The following is a 22763-nucleotide window of genomic DNA, read 5'->3' as shown; positions in this document are numbered from 1 at the left end:
ATTTTTGTGGATCACGGTGACGTGACTCAGGTCTGAGCTGGTCGACACGTGTCGTGGTTTTGTGTTGTCACGAAGAGGTCGGAGGTCACGGTGGTAAATTTAGAGACGACCTTCTTCTCTGCAAGGTCGATCTGTTCTGAGACCAAAAAAAGTCCAAATGAAATGTCGGCATCATTAACTTTGAGTTGGGAACTATAAATATAATAGAATATATATTCTTCTTTGAATTCGGGTTATTTTAATAGCAAGTTGGTTTTTTTTGCACGACACAAAAAAAAAAATCGTGATATTTTAGTATCTCAACTGCTCGTTTAAAACGTTTAGTCCCATTATTTTTAATTTTTTTTCTATTACTGAGCCGCACAGCACTTCAAAAATATATAAATTCAGTGTTTTTGAATTAGATTTCTCATTTAAATTTAGTTATAATGACCGGCAGTCCTTTTTTCTGTTGAAATTGTTGAATTTCTCTGTATGATGTTGTAAAGTTCTGCTTTAAAGACTTTTAATAAGTATTATAAAGTCAGTATTATAGTAGTAAGACATGTAAAACAGAGAGATCATTATTAAAAAAGCCCAACTTCACTACTTTTATGGATAATTAGAGGAAGAAATAAACAAAACAACAACAAAAAAAACAACTGCCCAAACAGATAAAAGTTTAAGATAAACTTACCAAAAACAATGAATTAAACAAAAATATTTCCGCTTTTGCGACTTTTAACTTTATGAACTAAAAAAAAAAGCAGAAGCTTCAGTTAGCAACGTGTTTAGCATTAGCGTGACAAAACAACAAGAGAGGAGGAGGAGGAGGGTAAAAAGTGACATATTCACCCGTCGCTGGACCACATGAGAAGGGGCACCTGAGCGGCGGCGCTCCCCGGAGAGAAGAGGCCGACGAAAGTGGCGATAAAAGCCGTTATGAGCCGCGCTGCGCCGGAGCTCCCCGGTCCTGCCATTTCTTTTTCTGCTTTCTTTCTTTCTTTTTTTTTTTTTTGTTCGGAGCTCGATTTCCGCAACGAGTCCGGTCACGTGACTTCCAACCCAGCTGACAGTCATGTGCCCTCGTGCTCAAACGAGAAAAAAAAAAAGGACTTCCTGCTTCTTTCATGCGGAGCTGCCCTGCCCTCGGCCCGCCTTGTCAACTCATCCGCGACACGCTGCAGCTTTTGCCTCCTCCTCCTCTTCCTCCTCCTCTTCCTCCTCCTCCTCCTTCTTCTTCTTCCTTTTTATGTACGTTTTTATTTCTGGACGCTTTAAATAAAACACCCTCAGAATAAGTTTAACTTCACGCAACACGCACGCCGTTAAACTACAACCAGGGACGTCCTATTTTACCTGCTGATGCTTTCACTGCAGACCGCTGAAGCTTTATTTTTTTATATATATAATCCTGAGTGTGAACACACATGTGTATATATATATGTGTAATATGTGTATTTAAACTGCAGTGAGTGAGGGGGGGGGGGGGGTTCACCTGGCAGCTGTCCATGGTGCTGATACGCTCTTAAATAACACACGGCGCGTGTCATCGTAATTCCCACCATTCACGTGACGCTTTTCTTTATCATAAATGTAAAAAAACACACAAAACAAACAAACCAAAAATAATAATAATAAGTTGTTGTGTGTCTCGTGTTTGTGCTGGAAAAAGGGACCTGCGTGCATTCAGCAAGTGAAAGCAACTCCCCATCCATCCGCACAGCTGTGGTTGGCGGAGGGATACCAACTTGCCTCCTACGAACTGGGAAAAAAAAAAAAAAGGGGAAGGATAGAAAAAGAAACTAGAGACCGCACACTCACTCCCACTTGGATATAATGTGTTTTAAATAGTAAAAAAAAAAAAAAAAAAACCTGACGTGAAACTCCAAGTAAAACTCTCAAAACAGAATTCGCATGATAATAAACAACAAGAGCTCCTATGAGCGTTTTCAGTGGGAGTCCCATTGTGTGGCATGATGGGAAAAAAAAAAAAAAAAGACAGAAGAAGGAGGATGCGCACTATTTGCGGACGCGCAGCGACGTCGTTCTTGGAGTGCTCCGCGATCAGGGCCATCTTTGGTCGTCCTCGCCGGTGACAGTGTGGACAGTATATTTCCATTTGGTCATCAATGCCTTAATGATTAATAAATAACGTTTAACTTTTGCAAGAGCCGTTTTTAAAAAAAAAGCACTCGGGCCGAGAAAAAGGGAGCCATATATTCCCACCCAACCCGGTTTTGTGGACTCTTTTTTTTTTTTCTTCCCCTTCCAGTACCCTTCATTTCTCAAGGCAAAAAAAGAAAAAGAAAAAGAGGGCGAGACGGGAGAGGCGGTGATACAACATGGATGAGGAATATGATGTGATCGTTTTGGGCACCGGACTCACGGTAAGTACTCAAACCCGCGTGAACTTCTAGATAATGTTGTTGGTTTTTTATTGTTGTTGTTGTTGTTGTTTTTTTTTTTTTTTAAGAGCCACGGTTATCCTCTATCCCGAGCCGCGGGGCAGCGCGAGCCATCTCCTGCATCCTCCGCGCTGCGCGCGCTGGTTGACATTAGGAAAAACAAAAAATAATGATGATGGAAGAGATTTAAAGACACGTCGCGTTAAAATTGTGCCTTTTTGTTTTTTTGCATCACGAGAAATATTGAATGATTTATGTCTCGGTCTCCCAGCCGGCTCAGGGTTGTGTTACACCCCAGGAGCATCTTTTAGGCGTAACCCGCACACAAGTGTGTCGTGGTCCCTCGCGCACAGGCAGGCCTCCATCCTGAGGTTGGGCGCAGGCCCGAGCGCACGGGTTTTTTTTTTTTTTTAACGACATGACCGAGCCCCTTTCACCGCCTGCCTTCATCTCCCGCATTCATCATCACCACCAATGCGGCAGAAATACGCGTCGTGCACTTTTTACGTGGTCTTCCATCAAAGGTTTTTTTTTTTTTTGGTCGCGTGCGGGAAAAGACGACATATTTTTTTTTTTATAGGAGTTTTATAAAACGGTATCAAATATCTCTTTGTCATCACGAAGCCATAATAATAATAATAAAAAATGTTGGGATTAAATACAACTCCATCTGTCCATTATTATTATTATTATTATTATTATTATTATTATTATTATTATATAGTTACATGGGGTTACAATGATACCGTCACGCATGCGCACATAGTGCCGCCCCCCTCCCCCGCCTCCCCTCCCCTGCAGCCTTTCTGTCAAAGCCGCCTATAACTCACATTTAACACTTCCATCTTCAATCAAGTCTACATGTAATGGCATAAAAGGGGTGGACAAAATAATAGGAACGCTTGTCAGTATAATATAACAGAACCACAAAAATGAATCCTCACGAATCAACGAGAAAATACGAACAGTATAACCTTTATTACGGTGCGATTCGTGGCTTCGCTGTATTTATACGACTATAGATTTGTACCTTAATTTGACGTCTTTTCATCATCAAATTTAGTCGACGTTACTAACGTCGGCGGTTTAATCCCGTTTCGTGCAGGAATGCATTCTGTCCGGCATCATGTCGGTGAACGGGAAGAAGGTCCTGCACATGGACAGGAACCCCTACTACGGTGGGGAGAGCTCTTCCATTACACCCCTGGAGGAGGTAAGAAGCCCCTGCCTCCCCCTCCCCCTCCCCCACGGGGATCCATAAAACCAATCAATACATCTTTTATGTCCCTCGGCGTGTCTGGTTTTTACTCCCAGTGCCATCGAGCCGCTCCTTCATTTGATGGGTTTTTTTTTCCCTCCGTCCTCCACAGCTGTACAAGCGCTTCAGCCTCCCAGATAGCCCCCCCGAATCCATGGGCCGAGGAAGGGACTGGAACGTCGACCTCATCCCCAAGTTCCTCATGGCCAACGGTCAGTAAGCACATCAAGCCAGGTCGAGTCAGTTTTATTTATGTAGCGCCACATCACGACAGGTTATTTCACTCAACACGTTAAAGTCCTCAGAACAGAACTTTACGGTATTATACAGAGGAACCAACGATTCATAAGAAAAGCTATAATTTTAACGATTCCCACGTAAGCTGGAAGGAAAAAAAAAATTCCCTTTAAGGGAGAAAAACCTCCAAAAGAGTGAAGGGAAAAACTCCCTTTAATAGGAAGAAAAACCTCTGACAGAGTGAATGAAAAACTCCCTTTAATAGGAAGGAAAAGCTCCGACAGAGTGAATGAAAAACTCCCTTTAACAGGAAGAAAAACCTCCGACAGAGTGAATGAAAAACTCCCTTTAATAGGAAGGAAAAGCTCCGACAGAGTGAATGAAAAACTCCCTTTAACAGGAAGGAAAAGCTCCGACAGAGTGAATGAAAAACTCCCTTTAATAGGAAGAAAAACCTCCGACAGAGTGAATGAAAAACTCCCTTTAACAGGAAGAAAAACCTCCGACAGAGTGAATGAAAAACTCCCTTTAACAGGAAGAAAAACCTCCGACAGAGTGAATGAAAAACTCCCCTTTAACAGGAAGGCATGAAGTTAATGAGGTGTAATGGTGAGATATGAGTGCGTAGAGAGTGAAAGAGTGAGAGGGAAGGAGGCTCCCGAAGCAGCCTCGGCCCATGACAGCATCACTCGGGGTCACCTGACTAACCAAAAGCTTCTGCGTACCTAAAGGATTTAAAACCATTAAACCAAGAAGATCAGCAGACAGTTAGTACGTAAGGCTGAAGGATTTGAGGTGTTATTCAATCAATTTAATCAAACGAATCAAGCGCCCTGTTCCGTCCGGACACTAGAGGGCAGCGTCGTCGACGGTTGACCGCGAACGATAAGATTGAATATGATTTGTGATTGCAGGTCAGCTGGTGAAGATGCTGCTATACACAGAAGTGACTCGGTACCTGGACTTCAAAGTCGTGGAGGGAAGCTTCGTCTACAAAGGAGGGAAGATCTACAAGGTGCCGTCGACCGAGACCGAGGCGCTAGCTTCAAGTAAGCCCCGCCCCCTCCCTCCCCTCCCCTGAATGTTTGAGCTGAGAGTTTACGCTGATGTAATCACGAGGGATTTTTCAATACTAAAAAAAACCCAACCTTTTGTTAAAATTTTTATTTTTTAAATTTTTTTTAGATCTGATGGGAATGTTCGAGAAGCGAAGGTTTCGGAAGTTTTTAGTCTTCGTGGCCAACTTCGACGAGAACGACCCGAAGACCTTCGAGGGCGTCGACCCCAAAACCACGACGATGAGGGACGTTTACAAGAAGTTCGACCTCGGCCAGGACGTCATCGACTTCACCGGCCACGCCCTGGCCCTCTACAGGACAGACGAGTAAGAGCAGCCGCACGACGACCAGCGTCATCTATTATTAAGTATTCGACGTTTTCAAATAGTTTTAATGCTCAACAACCTTTTTTTTTTTTTTTTCTTCACCTTCAGCTATCTGGATGTTCCTTGTTTGGACACCATCAATCGTATCAAACTCTACAGTGAGTCGCTGGCACGATATGGGAAGAGCCCCTACCTCTACCCGCTGTACGGGCTGGGAGAGCTGCCGCAGGGATTCGCCAGGTATTTTTAATTTTTTTTAATGATTTTTGGTAATTTTATATCTTCAGTGGTGCATACAGAAAAAAAACAAAGAAAAAAAAAACATGATTTAACAGGTTTTATTATCTTCAGCTCGTTTTCTGGTCTACGACTGTCTGTCTTATTATTGGTCCTGTCAATCATGTGTCGGGAAAATGAATAAAGTTTGATTGATTGATGTGAACTTTTGATCTCAGGTTGAGCGCCATCTACGGAGGAACCTACATGCTGAACAAACCGGTGGATGAGATCGTGATGGAGGGCGGTCATGTGATCGGAGTGAAGTCTGAGGGCGAGGTACGGCCGGCCTCATTTATTATCCCAGATTATGTAGTTTCCCTTTGATGGCGTCGTAACGATCGGGAAATTTTTGTTGACGACTAATTGTCATTTGAATAATTAATGACTTTATAATTAATTTGATCGATTTTCTGTTAATTTTGTGCCACATTTGAGTATAAGACTTTATCCCGAATACATTATTAAGAAGAAGAGACGCTTATTGGTGTTGAATATTGGAAAATATGGAAAAAAAAAAAAATTACATTTCTGTTGAAGTTTAAGGGCTTTGGAAATACAAAAATTGTGCCGGGCAGATGTGACATAAATAACGCTGAAAAAAAAAAAAAAAAAAAAAAAAAAAAAAATTCCTGACAATTACAGAAAAGCAATAATCCAAATAAATAATAAACGGACAACAAGATGACATCATCAAAAGAGTTAAACCTCAAAACGACAAATAACGGGATGACGTGACTTTTTTTTTTTTTAACGAGTCAGCGAAAATAATCGGCGTTATAAATCATAACGAGCTTCGGAGCGGCTGCACGGAGAGTTTTACGTACTCGACCGGGCAGCAAGGTCGTCGTCGTCATCATCACCACGACGATGACGTGTCTCCTTCCCGCTGCAGGTGGCTCGCTGCAAGCAGCTCATCTGCGACCCGAGCTACATCCCCGACCGCGTCCGCAAGGCCGGTCAGGTGATCCGCGTCATCTGCGTCCTCAGCCATCCCATCAAGAACACCAACGACGCCAACTCCTGCCAGATCATCATTCCTCAGAATCAGGTTAACCGCAACTCAGGTGAGGAATCATTGGCGTTTTAAATTTTTTTTTTTTTTTTTTTTTATTATTATTATTTTTTTTAAAAGGCCGAGAGGCTTTGAAAGGCTTGAAAGAGACTCGGGTCGATTAAAGTAAATAGAAACATAAAACAATGAGACTCGTTACGAAGATTGTTTTTCTATTGATTTTAAAACCTCGCTGATATCAAAGGTTCATTCTTATGGAGGGATAAAATCAAGTAAATCATAACTTTATATTTTACAGATTTAGGCCTCCACATAAGAAAATAAGCTGATTGCAAAACAGCTGATTTAAACCTGAATCACTAAAAAAAACAAAAACTAGATTTAATGGTGAGTAGTGACATGCTAGCTTTGTTTCTAACAGTTAAAGTAGCTCAACTCTGCAGCTCCAATTGGCCGTGTGAACCGTTCTGGCGTCTTTCGGCGGATCGTTTTGGTTTTTGAAGCCTGTAACTTCACCGCTTCGGTTCACCTTCCTCATTAGTTTTAAGCAGAAAAGCTTAAAATAAATAAATAAATAAACCAACTCAGGAAGAAACCAAATGAACGTAGCGGCTAAATAAGCTGCACGACTCCACCCGATGCTGACGAGTCTCCCGAGTCCGTCTCTTTAACCCTTTTTTATTTATTTATTTATTTTTTTGGTGAAACCCGAGCAGACATCTACGTGTGCATGATCTCCTACGCGCACAACGTGGCGGCCCAGGGGAAGTACATCGCCATCGTCAGCACCACGGTGGAGACCGGCGAGCCCGAGGCCGAGATCGAGCCGGCGCTGGAGCTGCTGGAGCCCATCGACCAGAAGTCAGCGCCGCCTTTTTTTTAAATTATTATTTATTTTTTCTTTCACCTGTTTTTCTGCGACATCGTCCAAACGAAGCCGTTAATCGAAACGCGGCGATATTATGAAATATTAATATGCTTTTCTTTGTCCCCCCCCCCCCTCCCCCGACAGGTTCGTGGCTATCAGCGACCTTTATGAGCCCACAGATGACGGTACCGAGAGCCAGGTGACGCATTTTTCATTGAAAACAACAACAACAAAAAAATAGTGCTTACCAAGAAAAACATTTATTTGCTGCGTCACGGCGGGTCGGTTCCACCGCTCAGGTCCCCGACCCAAATATCTCAACTGGCTATTTGATGGATTTGCTACGTCGTGTTTGGTCATTCGTGGTCCCCAGAGGATGGATCTCTAATGTCTTAATCTAGAACCAGTGACAATGTAAAAAAAAAAAAAAAAAAAAAAAAAAAAAAGCACCAGCATGACTCAGCAAAATCCAGGTTGGAACCGCTAAGAGGGATGAGGCGTTCAGGGACAATTGTGAATTCCCACTGTTGAATACTTGCACTAAAATGTGATTTATTTATTTATTATATCCCCACAATCGGCATTTTAATGTTTTATGTGCAAAAGTACACTTAAAAGACACATCATACCTTTTCAGTCTAGAAACACTTCGATCATATTTGAATATTTATGTTTGTTGGAGACGATGTTCAGTAATTTACATTTTTAATGAAAAGCTTTATAACATCCGGTTATCAGAAACCGGCCCCGTTACTTTGTAAGGCGCCGATGGACCCGGTTCACGAGGTTGATTGTTTTTGGTTCAGAGTGAAATATTATTGGATGGAAATACCATACAACATACCGTTGTTTTTTTGGGGTTTTTTTTCCGTGTTTGAGTCTTAACTGTCATTTCGGCTGCAGATTCTTCACTCTGGTTATTTTGTGTGTCTCCCAGGTGTTCGCCTCAAGCTCCTACGACGCCACCACCCACTTCGAGACCACCTGCAACGACATCAAGGACATCTACAAACGCATGACCGGGAGCGACTTTGACTTTGAGAACATGAAACGCAAACAGAACGACGTGTTCGGGGAGGATGAGCAGTGAGCCGTAGAAGGGGCGGGGCTTCTGAGAGAGAGAGAGAGAGGGCGGGGCCGGGAAAGGAGGCGGGTGGAGCCTATGATTGAGTGGGAGGGGCCAGGGGAGCTGCCTGAACAGTGCTTTAAAAAAAACCAACAACAACAAAAAACGGCGTTGTTGGAGGTTTGGCGTGTTGTGGCTCCGCCTCCTTTTACCTTTACCTCTCTCTCTCTCTCTCTCGACACACATAAAGGCTCACAAACACACACAAACACACACGCACACGCACACGCTTTTCCAAGTACTCACACTCTCCCCTTTTCTCCGTCACCTGAAAAGCAGGGTTGATATGGTGTTTTCATTCCATCGTAGACTTTCCCGTATAATCACGTATTATCATTAGAGGTGGATTTATTCAGATTTTCTCTCGAGGCATCTCATACTTTCTGTAAACGTCTGTCTTTGTCATATCAGAGGTCGGGGGAGGGGGTGGGTGGGCGGGTGGAGGGGGAAGTGGGCGTTTTTCCTCTGCGAAAAGAGGGGGGGGGGGCGGGGCGTTTCCGCCGCAACCCCCCCCCCCCCCTCCCCGGTTGACGTGCATGCATCTTTTACACACCGTAGTATTGTACATAGCGTCCGACGACGACGACGACGACACGGCGGCGAACGGAAAAAAAAAGGCCGTTACCGTTTCCACGCTTCACTTCCTGTCAACCCTGCTTTCACTTTTCTCTCTTACTCGGTCTTTTAAACCCTGTGTTAACTTCAATAGACGCCGCTCCTCCCGGGGGGGCCCAAAAAAAAAAAAAAAACACAAAAAAAACAACAACATCTTGTCGGTCGGGTGCAAAAAAACAAAACAAAACAACAAAAAAAAAAAGTGATGAGAAGTTTCATATAAATGGGCTGTTCTGTCAACTGATAGTGCTCACTTTGCAATGCTGTTGTGTTCCCTGTGCTAGCAGGCAAGCTAACCAGTGGCTATTAACTATCACCCCCCCCCCCCCCCAAACCCCTCTCATCTCCCCCTCCCCCCTCCAAAAAAACAACCCCACCTTTTTGTTTATCTCTGTTTTATGATGTCCGTTTTTTTTTTCTCGGTATTTCCGATAGTTTTACTTTCTAACATTTTTAAATTATTGAAAAGAGTTTTTATTTCTATATATTTGGTGCACATTTCGCTGGCTGAAGTTATGAAGTTTACAGAGCAGAGGTTGAAACTGTGGTCGTCAAGTTGAAAAACTACACAAAAAAAAACTACAAAAAAAAAATAAATAAATAAAAAATAAAGGGAATGTCAGGAAGCTAAAAGAGAGAAAAGAGGATTTTGGTCTTTCGATTGTCCGCTGAGGCTGTTTGCGACGTTATAAGTGAGGAAGTTGTCGGGATGCGGAGGAAGTGAATGTCTGTCGGGGAACGTTGACTTTCGTGAGGTTTCACTTTTGAGTGACGAGAGCGAAGACTGAAATTTCAGCTCGTAGTGAAAAGCACCAGCATCGTGTCTCGGTTGTTGTTTTGTTTTTTGTCGTCCAGATAAGTCGCTTAAAAACTGTAGATGTGACGTAGCAGGAAAAAAAAAGCTGGATTACTCCCGTGAATAAAATTTCAAAATAAAGACTTTGTAGCATAGCGAGAGAAAAAACTAAAAGTATGAAGCCACAGTCCCCCCCCCCCCCCTCGGAGAGAACGAACCGAGATGCTTTTATTTAGTTGCGTCGCCTTAAATCCAAAAGTTTGAGGCCCCTTTCAAAATAAAAGCACTTGCTTTGTTTTGGACTAGCGGGTCAGTCTCGTGCGGTTGTTTGTGTTATTGGCGAAGCTCGCTGACGACTTAAAAAAAAAAAAAGTTCACGTCGGGAGCGGACGTTTGGCTTCGACCGCATCGGGGTAGGAAAACAAATAAACAACAACAACAACAAAAAAGACGCTACGATCGTTTTGCTTTTACCGACCGACCGCCTAACAACTCTAAACCAAGTTAGCGCGTGTTTCTGGGGTGTTGACGTGTCTTATCGTTATATGATCTTTATTTATTTTTGAATTTCGTATCGTTGAAGAAAAAACAACTAAAAAACGTCAGAACGCTGAATACGCTACGCTTTTTAGTTTACGACGATAAAATGGATTTTTTTTGTTTTCGTCGTCGATTTTATTTAATTGTTTTTGAAGTGATGCGCACACACCTTAAAAGACTTTTTTTTGTTTTTTTGTTTTGTTAGTTGCTGTGTTTATGTTTACCTTATTTTAGATTGATCATTCCAGTGTCGCATCACGGTTTACTCTGATTATTTAGCAAATTCCTAAGAAACAGGTTTTGTTTTTTGGGACGGAAGCGAAAAACAAACAAACAAAACAAAGGAAGCTGCGTACTTTCCAACATCGTGTGTGGTCTTCATCCTGGAAAAAAAAAAACGTGTTACCTGATGAAAAAAAACAAACCTGAAAACTGGAATACTGTTTACTCCTTGAACATATAGATATATCTGAAGCCCTTTCTCCCCCTCCCTCCCCCACCTCCTCCCCCACCCCTCCCTTTAGCATCAGATACTGTCCTCTCTCTTTTTTTTTTTTTTTAATTTCTTTTTTTTTGTTATTTATTGAAAACAAAAGCCTCGTGTGGTTGTACCGTTTTAATTTCCATCCAGTATGGCCTTTAAATATCCCAACATCCCTCGAAATTTGACAAAACAGAAAAAATAGTTCAGGCTGAGTAGTAGAAAAAAAAACAACAACAACTTACTGTCCTTGTTTTGATCACTAGTATGTGAACAATGCCTAATGTCTTGTGTAACAAATAAAAAATAAAAAAATGACTTAAACTATGAATGAAATGATAGAAAAATAAAAAGCACATGGCAAACCTGAAAAAAAAAAAGACCCTGATTTGGAATTTGTGTTTTTTTTGTTTGTTTCGTTTTGTGGGAAGATTATCTACACGTACGTACAATATAATATTTTATATACACTTTGTGCTTTAAAAAATACAACTTTTTAATAATTACAAAATGGTTCTAGAGAGACAGGAAACTGGGCTTTGAGTGAACGGTGACTCGGCGACGGGGGAAATATAAAGAATCATCCGATGCAACTTGTGACGGAGAGTTTTGGTGTGCGACCGGGGGGGGGGACGTTGCCGTTGGCGACGGGAAGACGGGGGGGGGGGGGCAACAAAGGCGACCATTCAGGGGCCTTCACTGTGTTTGTGCACCCATACATCCTCATTATCCCTAATCTGTCTCACTCCTTCTTTCCTGACCGACACACCTGAAAATCTCATTCAGAGACGACGTGTCGTTTTAGTCCGGCGGGATCTCAAGTTTTTTTGTGGGTTCGTTCCTTTTGTCCGATTGCAGACGGCTGTGACCTGAGACGGCGAGGGGGCGGAGCCCCGACTCGGGGCTGGAGTTACGCACCGTTCACCACGTAGCTCTCGTACGGGTGACCCAGCAGTCTCCGGATCTCGGCCTTGGGCACCACCCAACATTTGCCCGTGTGGCGCCTCCGCGGCGAGTCCTTCAGCGTCTTGTCCTGCAGGGTGACCGGCACGTGCTCCGACCCCCACCTCAGGACCCCCCGGGCTAAAACCTCCTCTCTGGTGCCTCCGTCCGGGTGGTTCTTCTGGACCGCCGTCACGCTCATGTCGGCGTGCTGGAACCGGCCTGCAGGCGGACGGAAGGACGAGACGGGAAGTTTCATGCGACTGATTTCATTTCATGCTACTTTATAAATCTACTTCTACGGAAATGAGGTATTTTTTTCAGGTTTAGATTTGTTTTTTTAAAACCAGTCTCCAACTTGTTTGACTTGCAGCTGCGGAAGAATTAATTCACATAAACTCAAATAAAAGTACCGGTAAGATAATGTAAAAAAAAATTAACTGATCACTAATATATATGAAATACGTGATATGTTTACCTCTTTGGGTCTCAGAGAACCCCGTGAAAAGTTGGATGGATGAATTTACTTTAAAAGATATGTTACACCTTTCCTGTGTTTTATTTTCAGTCTTGACATCCGTAAGAAGATATTTTTATACCAAAAACCATCTCAACATAGTTTCACATCTCTCCAGGTGCTCTGCCAAGAACAGGCTGTTTTTTTTTGTGCCTGCGTCTTTAAGGAAGCGTTGACATCAACGACCCTCTCCTCTGATTGGCTGACTCTTTTCTGAGTGACACATGCCAGAGCCAATCACAGGTCTTCTTTGGTCTTGCAGCTTTTTCCAGCTCTTGTGATGGAACGATTGCTCCGTGCTTTCTTCCACAATAAAAAGTGAGGACAGCGGGTTGTGCCGAAGGCAGATACATGAGGTGTGTGAGAGTTTGTGACATCACAAACTTACAAAAGTCCAAACAGCCCGTTTAAACTTTTACTGGTTTTGGTCTGATTATAAATAACTATAAAAACAAAAATAGAACAATGTCCTTTTTTCTTTTTACCCTCAAGAATATTTTTCTGTATTATGTTCTGAAAAAAAATGCTTATCACAGAAATTTATTTTTTGTGATAGACCAGTATCAGAAGATAAAACCGGCAGGCGAATATGGTTCTAATTTAAAGTGTGTGCTTTTATAATCAAAAAACAGAAATGGAAATCTGAGTTTTTCCAACGTGGGAGCTGACAGTCAAAGGCGTCCGGGAACTTACCCAGAAGGCCTTGGGTGGAGTCGGACAGCCCGCGTCCGTCCGTGACGTAAAACCCCAGGTGAGCCATCTGCAGGTAGCTGGGGTGTTTGTAGTGGTGGAACAGCACCAGGAAGCGCACGCCCTTGGCCAGCTCCACCCAGCAGCTGCGGTGGTTGTCCACGGTAACCGTGACGCCCTGCCTCGTCACCGAGCCCTGCCGGTCGGTGGGAAGGTCGTCCCGTCCCTCCCCTTCCACCGCCACGGCGTCCAGCGACAGCGTGACCGTGATGTCGCCGGAGCTGCCCGTCGCCGAGGAGACGGTGAGCCGGTCGAAGTAGGTCCGGGAGCGGTCCTCCACGCCGTGCTTGGAGGGCGCCCCCATCAGGTGGCCGTCCACGATGATCCCTGGAGACGGGTCATTTGGTATATCATCGTTAATATTTGGTCGTGCATTTTAAAAGCATATGAAAGACGTGTTAAATGAGAGCTGTCGCCGCCGTGCGCACCTCTCACCGGATCCTCCAGCAGCCGGAGGACGTCGTCAGCTCTGCCGTCCACCGTGAAACACAAGTTCTGATGCAGCTTCGGCAGCTGGACCACAAAATGAGGATCTCCGTCAACTACAATATTGAGATAAAAAAATATATAAAAATACAAAAAATGTAGTCCTTTTAAACGACTCAAATGCCAATAAATGAAATGTAAAGCTGGTTGACCTGATGAAGAGAAGACCCGCACGGTGTTCAGTCTGGACGGAGGCTCTAAAAGCACAAGACATTCAATTTAAGGACAGTCCCCCCCCCAACTCTCCCCCAGCACTGAAAGCAACGACAGGACTGCACATGTATTGCTAAGCGGACATCTCTACAATAAACTGCATGATATTTACCGAACGAGCCGGCGTCTGCAGTGTCGTCCCCTGGAAAAGAAGACGTGAAACTTGTTCAGGTCTAAAAAAAAAAAAAAATGAGCCCGAGTAAAACATGTGAAACACTTACAGGTGTCGTAGTTGAGATCGTAGTCGTAGTCGTAAGTTGCGTCGTAGTCTGAGAAGATATTAAAAAAAAGGGAATCAAGTGAGAGGAACCGTTTCGGGACACGTTCTGCTGTAAAATCAAAGAGCTTTTATTTTGGCGGTCAGAAACAGGATGTGTAGGAATTAAAAGTGTTTCTCACCTTTTACGAGGTCAATATCTAGAAAATAAAACAGACAGAAGGTTCATGGACCTGGTTATCATGGTGTATTTTAACTGACATTAATTAAACAGCTGTAGTTACTTTTCAGATTTTAAAATTTAAATTAAAAAAGATCAGTGGATGAAAGAAAAAAAAAATGCTGGAGCTCCCATCAAATAAAGTTTTCTCCTCCAACCTGGTTAGAAGTTTCAATTTAATTAACAATTCAAAGAGAAAATCAAATTGTTTCATTTTATTTATATAAAATATAATTTTGCTCGGCAGAATTAATTAATTTCTACTTTTATACTGCACTAATGATGTCACGACCACTCAGATTTATCTAGCGACACTTCAAAGGGGAGCCGAACCGCAGGTTGGGAAACGCTGAAATAAATGAACTTTACGTGAGATTGTTTAAACTCAAACAGCTGCAGCATAATTTGATAATTCAGTTTGAATCATCGTATTAGTAACTTTTATTCGTAAATAATTGCATACTTTTACTTGAATAGGGTTTAAAATGAAGGACTTTTACTTGTACGCTGTTTTTCAATTATTTGCTACAAATGCGTTTAAGAGTTCAGTTTTACCTTTTCTCTGAATCTGAATAGAAGTGGAGACATCTAGTGGAGAGACAGAGAACATTCAATTAAGGATAAATAAACCAAAAATTCCACCCTCGACGTTTGACGTTTAACTTTCGGGGCATTAAAAGGTTTTGATGATAACTTTCGACTCAGACGACGGAGCATGTAATTTACCCAGAAGCCCCGCTGCCTCCCACAGCCGCGGCCCGTCCGTCACACCCGGCATGGGGGCGAAGGTGACCGACACCAGGGTGGCGATGCTCAGCTCCGGGTCGTTGTCGTTGTCTTCCACAGCCGGAGCAGCGGCTGGGGTGGGAGGGGTTGCCGACGACGACGTCTCTGGCGGGACGGAGGCAACTTCGGGCTGGGGGACATCCGGAGCGGATGCGGTGCCGTTGTCCGTCTCCGTCGGCCGCCCGGTCGGTCGGACGGGAGGAAGGGCCGTCCTCGCCGCGCCGGGCTGCTGCGTAAGGGGTTTCCCTGGCAGGAGCGCAGGGTCGGTTGAGGTGCCGGTGGTGAACGTCGGCGCTGTCGTCGTGGCGGTAGTCGTTTTCGTGGTGTTGGGCGGGGAGGTGGAGACTCTTCCCGGTGCGGGCGGCGGTGCTGTTTTTAGAGCGTTGAGCAGAGAGGTGGATATCTTCCCGGCGGGGGGAGGGCACGCCGTTTTAGAGTCGTTATGGGAAGAGGTGGGCTTCTTACCGGAGAACGGCACCGGGGCGGTTTTACCCGAGCTGGGACTGGAGGTCGTCGTCGTCGTTGTTTTCTTGGATGTAGAAACCGCCGCTTTTCCTGTAGAAGAGGTTCGTTTGGGCGGTTGCGTGTTTGGAGGCGGCTGAGGCGGGTTCGGTTTTGTCTTGCTCGGCCTCGAGTTCGAAGGTGAGCTCGGTTTCTTCGCGGCCAGTACTTTGGTCGTCGTGGTCGCCGCTGCCGTCGTTGCCGTCGTGGTCGTGGTGGCGGCGGCGGCGGGTTTCGCGGTGGTCGGACTTTGAGCTGCTTCGTCCGCATCCGGCTTAACGACAACTAAAGAGGTCACCGGGGTCACGAAGTTGTATTTGAGGGAGAGGTTGGTGGCCTTGTCCGCCAGCAGCCTCTGAGTCGAAGGGTCGGCGGCGTTCAGTTTGGCCAGCAGAAGCTCTTTGATGGTAAAATACGCCCAGAGACGACGCACGAAGCCAGAGATCCCTTCCAGGCCTCCCGAGCAGTCCGGCGAATCCGCGCTCCCGTTTCCCTTCGCGCGGGGAATCGGCACATCGTTCTCCAGCTTCATACGCTGCTTCGAATCGGTCGCCGACATCGCCACCTTCAAATCTTTCACCCCGGGTTTGACCCTGCCGGCCACGACCAACTCCGACCCTTGGAAGTAGTTGGGGAAGAGGGAGCGCGTGACGTCGAACGCCTGGTCGTCCAGGTACGACAGCTGGACGTCCGACAGCAACGGGCTGGCCACCTCGTCGTAGAAGCCCTTCAGCTGCAGGGCGGCGTCCGCGTCCTCGTACACCATCCTGGCAACGCCGCGGTTATCCAGCGCCAGGCGCTTGAGGAGGAGGAAGTCGGCGTCGTCTCCGAAGGCGAGGCCGAACAGAGAGGCCGAGCCCAAAGCCTTCTTGGCGTTGTCGAGGATGGTGTCGCCGGACGTCACCCCGATGGTCGCCTCCCCGTCGGTGAGGAAAATCACCAGGGGGACGCGGTGGGCGGAGGAGAGGCGGCCGGACGGCCCGGAGGACGACGGGTTGACGAGCTGGCCAGCGGAGAGCAGCGCTGCGTTGATGTTGGTCCCTGGTACGGAAAGAGCGGGAGAACAGAGGACGTCAAGCGTCGTAGGGATAAAACCGACGAGAGAGACTCCCGACGATATCGGATTTCGACTCACATCCTTCTGCGATGATCCTCTTCACGAACTCCTTGGCGTCTCGTACGTTCTGCCGAGTCGCCCGCACCGTTCGACCTCTCTTCCACGTGTGCACCTTGTCCGAGAAGGTGATGATGTTGAAGTGGTCTCCCTCCCGGAGGTCCCCCAGGATGGTGCTCATGGCCTGCTTGGTCTACTGACGGAAAGGACTCCAATTATTAACGAGTAAAAAAACGGCACCTTCATCTTCATCTTTAAAGCTCTCGGGTGCAGCTCTACCCGTCGGGGGGAGGGGCTCCACGAGCTCCGCCCACTTTACCTGCTTCATCTTGGTGCCGATCATCGAGCCACTGACATCGATGACAAATATAACGTCCTTAGGAACCACCGGAAGGCCTCTGGGCGCGAAGTAATGCACGAAGTAGCCGTCGTACACCTGACGGAGGGCGAGAAAAAGAGGCAGTTGGAGGGCGACGTTTGTCGCTAACAAAATCACGTTTTTTTGGGGGTTTTTTTGGGTGAAGCCGCCGACCTGGACGTCCCCCATGACGTCGCCGAGGTCCACGTCGTACTGAATGACGAAGTCGGCGTTGAGACCCTTGGAGGAGACGCCGCTCTGCTGCTGCGGAGTCGGACTGTAGCGGACTCGAGCGCAACCGGCGCTGCACTCGACGCGGGCGGAGGAAGGAGCGTCGTCGTCTCCTGGAAGGAAAAGGAAGCGGGCGAGTTGAATCGGCGTGGGAGCAAATCGATATTAAAGGAAAAGCAAAACCTTCGAAGAAATAGTTTGACATTTTGGGAAACGGGTTGTTTTTTTTGTGTGTGTTTTTTCTTCCCCCCTCATTTCTGTGTGGTATGAATAGCACAAAAAAAAAAACTCAAGCAAGCCAAGTTCTGTCCGGATGTAGAAAAATCTGCCTGCCAACACCTTTAAAACCCACTAATTAACACATTTTTATGTTTTTCAACGACATAACCATCAACAGTGTTGCCAGGCAACGCACCGGGGGCCACAAAGCTGTCGAAGGCCTGTGTGAGAAGCTCGAGGAGGGCTTCAAAAGTCACCCATCCAACGTGACTAAAATATAATATAAACGCCACGTTTTTCACCTCGAGTTAAAAACACTTCTGGTTTTGAGTCGTAATATATTCTACGTTCTACTAAGATTAAACTGGGTGTTATTTCTACCCATCACTTTGGCCTATTTGTTTTAAAAAATGGACCAAGGTAGAAGGCAAGGCATGCTGGGAAATTGCTAACTTGTTTATTCAGTCTCCTTGATCCATAAGTCAGATGATATCATTTTTACTCTTTTTTTTTTTTTTAGTTAGATTGCAGATTTAAGTTGTTATTAGAAAGCATCGATTATGAAGGTTTAAAGGGGGTCGTTTATATAACCAGTTCATCCCGTCCATGTATTCAACGAGTCTCTGGAAGCTTTTAAACTTCCTCCTCTCACATCCACACGTCCAATGATGGATACCAAGTGCACATTAAATCATTGGAAGAGTGATTAAGATCCTTTTTTTTTCGATCTTTACCTTGAGCGGCGTTGGAGAGCAGTCGGCTCGTCTTGAGAGGAAGCACCTTAATGAAACTGATGCCCGTCCTCTCCGTTACGCCGACGTCCAACGTGAGGTTCTGGACCGGCTGGCCGGGCCTCAAACCCAGACTGAGCTCGTAGCGGCCGAGTCGCCGCGGCAACAGCTCCTCGTAGGACAGGGAGAAGGACATCCGGGCGCCCGGCGGCACGCTCACCGCCACGCGGAACTTCTCCATTTCCCTCTCTCTGCGTAAAAGAGAAGATTTAGTACGACGCCGAGTCAAACACGCCAAAAAGAAACGTTATTCCGTCGGTCGTTAGAGGTCGAAAATCAACTTTGTCCCGGTGACTGACTTGGTAGCGACGAGTCCGGCTGTTTTTCCCTGCTTCTTAGCGGCGTCGTAAATTTTCCTGGCGGCCGCTCGTTCCTTCACCTGGGCCACGTACACCTTGCCGTTGGAGGTGCTGATGGGACGGAGGAGGAAAGAGGAGGAAGAAACTGGTCTCTGTGTGACTCACAGTAGCCAGATCATGTTACAGTCCGGAACACGGCCTGGCCCGGCCCGGCCCGGGCCCAACCCAGCTCGGCATTAACTTGATTTACCTTATTTTTCTCCTTGTATTTCCAACTCAATCACAAAGCGGCTTCACAAACGGGCACCGGTGCTTGTTTACAGACGGAGTTTGTGCCACGGGAAGAGGGAGGTGTGTGTGTGTGTGTGTGTGTGTTTGGGGGGGGGGGGGGGGGGGGCGTCGTAAACAGGGCGAGTGGAAAAGAGTAATTTCCCTCCGAAAACAGCGTTAATGTGGAGGTGGAAGGGGGGGGGGGGGTGGCAGCTGCTCCACCCGGCAAGAAATCCCAACCCAAAAAGACCGGCGCTGGAAAAAAAAAACGTCAATCCGACTCGCTACACAGTGCACGAGGTCGGCGAGCGCCGCTGTCACGTGACCTGGTGTTAAATTGAGGTCAAGTCCTTTCGAGCAAATAAATGTCCAAAAGGACGAAAGAAAAAAAAAAACATCAAGGGGACGAACTAAAATAAACCTGCGGGACTTGAAGCAGGTCTTGTTTGAGACGCAGAGCCGAGTGGAAAAGTGGAGGGTGCTTGTTATTTATATGTATGTGTGGCTGGTTGGTGTGTGTGTGTGTGTGGGGAGGGTGGGGGGGGGGGTGGAGGAGGGAGGGCGAGGGGAGGGGGGGGGGTTACATCAGTGCATCAGTGTACACGAGCGACCAACACGCAGAACACAAGACGTCTTCAGTTTCAGACGCAGGACGGACGCGTGTCCACCGACTGTTTTTCCTTTTCGGGTATTCGCCGATACGCAGACGATCGCGTGGTGTTTCGGTTTTAAAAACGTTGTTACGAACTCACACCTACTAAAAAAAAAAAAAAAAAAAAAAAAAAAAAACTACACAGGTGTGTGTGTGTGTGTGTGTGTGTGTGTGTGTGTGTGTGTGTGTGTGTGTGTGTGTGTGTGTAGCGTATCTAAACTGGCAGGTTGCCTCGGTAAACCGGACTCGGCAAACTCCTGTCATTTTCTCTAATAACTTTCTGACTTCCATTCACAAAGCCTGGCATTCATGCCCCCCCCCACCTCGTTCTCACCACCCCCTCCCTCCCCCCGCCCTGCTTCCGCTCCCAAATCCAGCTCTGGGCTCGCTTTTTCTTTTTTTTTTTGTTTGCCAGCAGTTTTGACTTATTTGTTTTGTTTATATTTAGCATTTTTAAAAGGGGGAGAGCGCTTTTTTCTCCAAACGCCCTCTTAGTAACCGAGTTATGGCATCTTCGAGGTTCCTTACAGAATTCCCTCTGAAGTTTTATTTATGGATGGGAACATACTTTACTTTATTTAAATCCCTCGCCGTAAAGAGCGGGGGGAGGCGGGGGACTATTATTTCCAAGTCATGTTTTCCTGCCAACTTCAATACTTTTGACCCGGTAGGTGTGCTTGAGTCTTAAACTGTCATTTAAAAAAAAAAAAATAAAGCCCACATTATTATTATTAATATTATTATTATAGTTATCGCCCGTAGCGCGACGACTGAAGACTCTCACGGCGACGCCGTTCGCCAAAAGTAAAAAAAGAAAAAAAAAAAGAAAAAGGAAACCGAAAGATCGTAACGGCGTGGGGCTGGACGACGGCTAGCGCTCGACTCACATGGTGAAGTTGGAGATGAAGGCGGAGGAGGGCAGGTCCACCTCGAAGGCCGCCTCCTTGACGACGGGCAGCTGGTTCCACGCTGAACTCTGGACCGTCGTCACGGCGTAGCGGGAAACCACGGAGCACCTCACGTGGTAGTCCGTCACCTTCAGCTGGGGACAAACACAGGTAGGACTTGTTAACGGTTGGATGGGGGGGGGGGGTGGGGGGGGGGGGTGGGGGGGGGGTGGGGGGGGGTGGGGGGTGGTTTCACTGTAAAACACATGAAGAGACAGAAAAACAGCTTTGCCACATTTACAACAGACTATCATGGAACTGAAACGTAATGTACTAACTTGAAATGCAGGAAAAACAACCCCCCTCCCTGCCCGCCCCCCTCCCATATCACGGTTTCTCCCTGCACGGCCCTGACAACACAACCTGAAGCAAGCAGCAGCGCCCCCCCCCCCCCCCCTCCGCCTGCATGGTGTCCCTGCCCTCCTCTTGTTTACTCGCTGGCGCCTGCTGAGACAGATCTGGTCAGCGCAGGCCACATTACTGCAGGACGGAGGGCGACATGGGGGGAGGGGGGCAGGGGTGAAGGGGTGAGGGGGGGGCAAGGAGGAAGAGAGCCACATCAGGCCCCCGGCTCGCTGGTATTTAGGGAAAGCTGCGGTTTGTGCAATACAGACAGAATGACTGTATGTTTCTCTGGGGGTGGGGAGGTGGGGGAGGGTGGGGGGGGGGGATTGCTTCACAGTTAACGCTGAAGCAAAAAACAAAAAAAACACAGAGGAGCTACTGAAGACACCCTGACGTGGGGGGAGGGGGGAGGGGGGGGGTGTTTTACTGCATGTGAAGTTTCTTTTCTTTTTCTTTTTTTTAAAGCTGTCAGACGACATAAAACTTACCGCCGGTTTTGTCGGTGTGCTTTGACGTTTAATTCTCTGGAAAAGAAACAAAGCAGCAAGTCAACAACAACAACAACAAAAAGCATTTGGATAGTTTTGCAAAAATGCGTTCAGTCGGGATACGATTTCTCAGCACCGAAGTTTGTTTAAAAAAAACCAAAAAAAAACCCCCTCCTTTTTTAAAAAAATGTTGTGAAGTTAATGTCCCCAATTTGCCGTTGGAAGGCCCGGTCCAGATTTTTGTGTCCCAATAGTCTGAATCAAAGCCATTCATGAATGGAAAGTGGAAATAAATGCTTTCACTGTACACAGGGCCGGCGGAGGGGGGCGGCACAGGTTTGGTCTCCACTGTTAATTCTGCACACGAGCCGTAGCCGTGTCAATACCTGACTAAATATAAGTTTAATATATAACTGAGCTGACAAACAGGTTACAAATGGTGATTAAAAAACAAACAAACAAACAAACAGTGTTTGAGGTATAGAAGAGGAAAAGCTGTTTCCTGTTTGAGTAGTTAAATATGAAATGAAGCTCTGTAATATTATAACAGAAGGAGCGTGTTTCTGAAAGTCATGAATTCTGTAATAAATAATAATAAAAACAATAATTCTCACCTGTAAATGCATATTCGCGCCGAGGTGCGCTTCGTAATCCGCCGATAATCCCTCTCGCACGTGCAGAGCGAAGAGAACTAGAAGGCATTGAATTTTTAAAAACATCATGTCCATAATGATTTAAAAGCTTCGGGGTGCTTTATAGGATGAAATAAAAAAAAAAATAAATAAATAAAAAAAAAGTTGTCCAGCGGTCTCCCGTTGACTGAAAGCGAGCGGCCTCACATTTTACACCAGTTTACTTTTCCTCGCAAAGAAGGGTGGTGGGGGGTCGTCGTCTCTCCACCTCCCTCACCTCAGCTGAGGTTTTTTATTTATTTATTTTTTTTAAACGGTTGCGATAAAAAGTTCTGATAAAAAAAAATAATAATAATAATAATAAAAAAAAAAAGAGTCAAAACATCCAAAAAGAAAAGAAAGTTCAGTCAGAAAGTTTCTCCGCTGGCTCGAAGAAAGCGGCTTCCCCACTTGTGTTCATGCATACTGGAAAAACTTCACGGACTGCTGCCAGCTCCATGAGAAATGAGGGATTATTAACCCCTGCCAGACTGCCCCCGCTACCAAAACACTTCCTCCTGCTCCTCCTCCTCCTCCTTTGTAGGAGTCCTCCTCCTGAAAAAAAATATCAAGTCCAACTTTTTTTTTTTTTTTCTTTCTTTCCCTGAAATCACTCCCAAATGCGAGTTCTGGTTTCCCTTCAGCGCTCCTTTACAAAGACTCATTATTGGGCCTGAAAAAGTGCATGTCAGTTTAGTTTTTTTGGGGGGGGGGGGACGGTGGGGGGTATTCCGTTAAATAACAACATAATAAAACTCTCTCC

The 22763-nt window shown here is 45.9% G+C and overlaps 3 protein-coding genes across 3 annotated transcripts in view; 1 reads left to right on the top strand and 2 right to left on the bottom strand.

Annotated features, from left to right (window-relative positions):
* Window positions 1–1045, bottom strand: part of atp6ap1b (ATPase H+ transporting accessory protein 1b) — a 6610-nt gene extending 5565 nt beyond the window's left edge. Inside the window, exon 1 of the mRNA XM_069141818.1 lies at window positions 835–1045. Within this exon, the coding sequence (XP_068997919.1) occupies window positions 835–959 (125 nt within the window). The 5' untranslated portion in view covers window positions 960–1045. The remainder of the gene's footprint in view (window positions 1–834) is intronic.
* A 986-nt stretch (window positions 1046–2031) lies between these two features.
* gdi1 (GDP dissociation inhibitor 1) lies at window positions 2032–11363 on the top strand. The gene is made up of 11 exons (XM_069141820.1): window positions 2032–2369; window positions 3493–3600; window positions 3758–3857; window positions 4797–4931; window positions 5068–5266; window positions 5375–5506; window positions 5722–5821; window positions 6438–6609; window positions 7274–7418; window positions 7570–7624; window positions 8363–11363. Exons 1-11 carry the CDS (start codon window positions 2325–2327, stop codon window positions 8513–8515), a joined length of 1344 nt encoding a protein of 447 aa, XP_068997921.1. The 5' UTR covers window positions 2032–2324; the 3' UTR covers window positions 8516–11363.
* Window positions 9575–22678, bottom strand: itih6 (inter-alpha-trypsin inhibitor heavy chain family member 6). The gene is made up of 17 exons (XM_069141813.1): window positions 21944–22678; window positions 21330–21365; window positions 20437–20591; window positions 18628–18738; window positions 18272–18519; window positions 17262–17431; window positions 17049–17165; window positions 16751–16922; window positions 15055–16656; window positions 14884–14916; window positions 14291–14308; window positions 14113–14160; window positions 14004–14033; window positions 13831–13875; window positions 13621–13734; window positions 13136–13519; window positions 9575–12147 (listed from the first exon to the last, which is right to left on the bottom strand). Exons 1-17 carry the CDS (start codon window positions 22055–22057, stop codon window positions 11894–11896), a joined length of 3651 nt encoding a protein of 1216 aa, XP_068997914.1. The 5' UTR covers window positions 22058–22678; the 3' UTR covers window positions 9575–11893.
* Between the last annotated feature and the right edge of the window lie 85 nt (window positions 22679–22763).

This window comes from Embiotoca jacksoni, unplaced genomic scaffold, assembly GCF_022577435.1.
Source record: "Embiotoca jacksoni isolate LCO1_2020_lvr unplaced genomic scaffold, fEmbJac1.0.p SCAF_91, whole genome shotgun sequence".
Taxonomy (NCBI): Eukaryota; Metazoa; Chordata; class Actinopteri; family Embiotocidae; genus Embiotoca; species Embiotoca jacksoni.
Note: the sequence above shows the minus strand (reverse complement) of the source record. Positions and strands in the feature narration are given on the sequence as shown.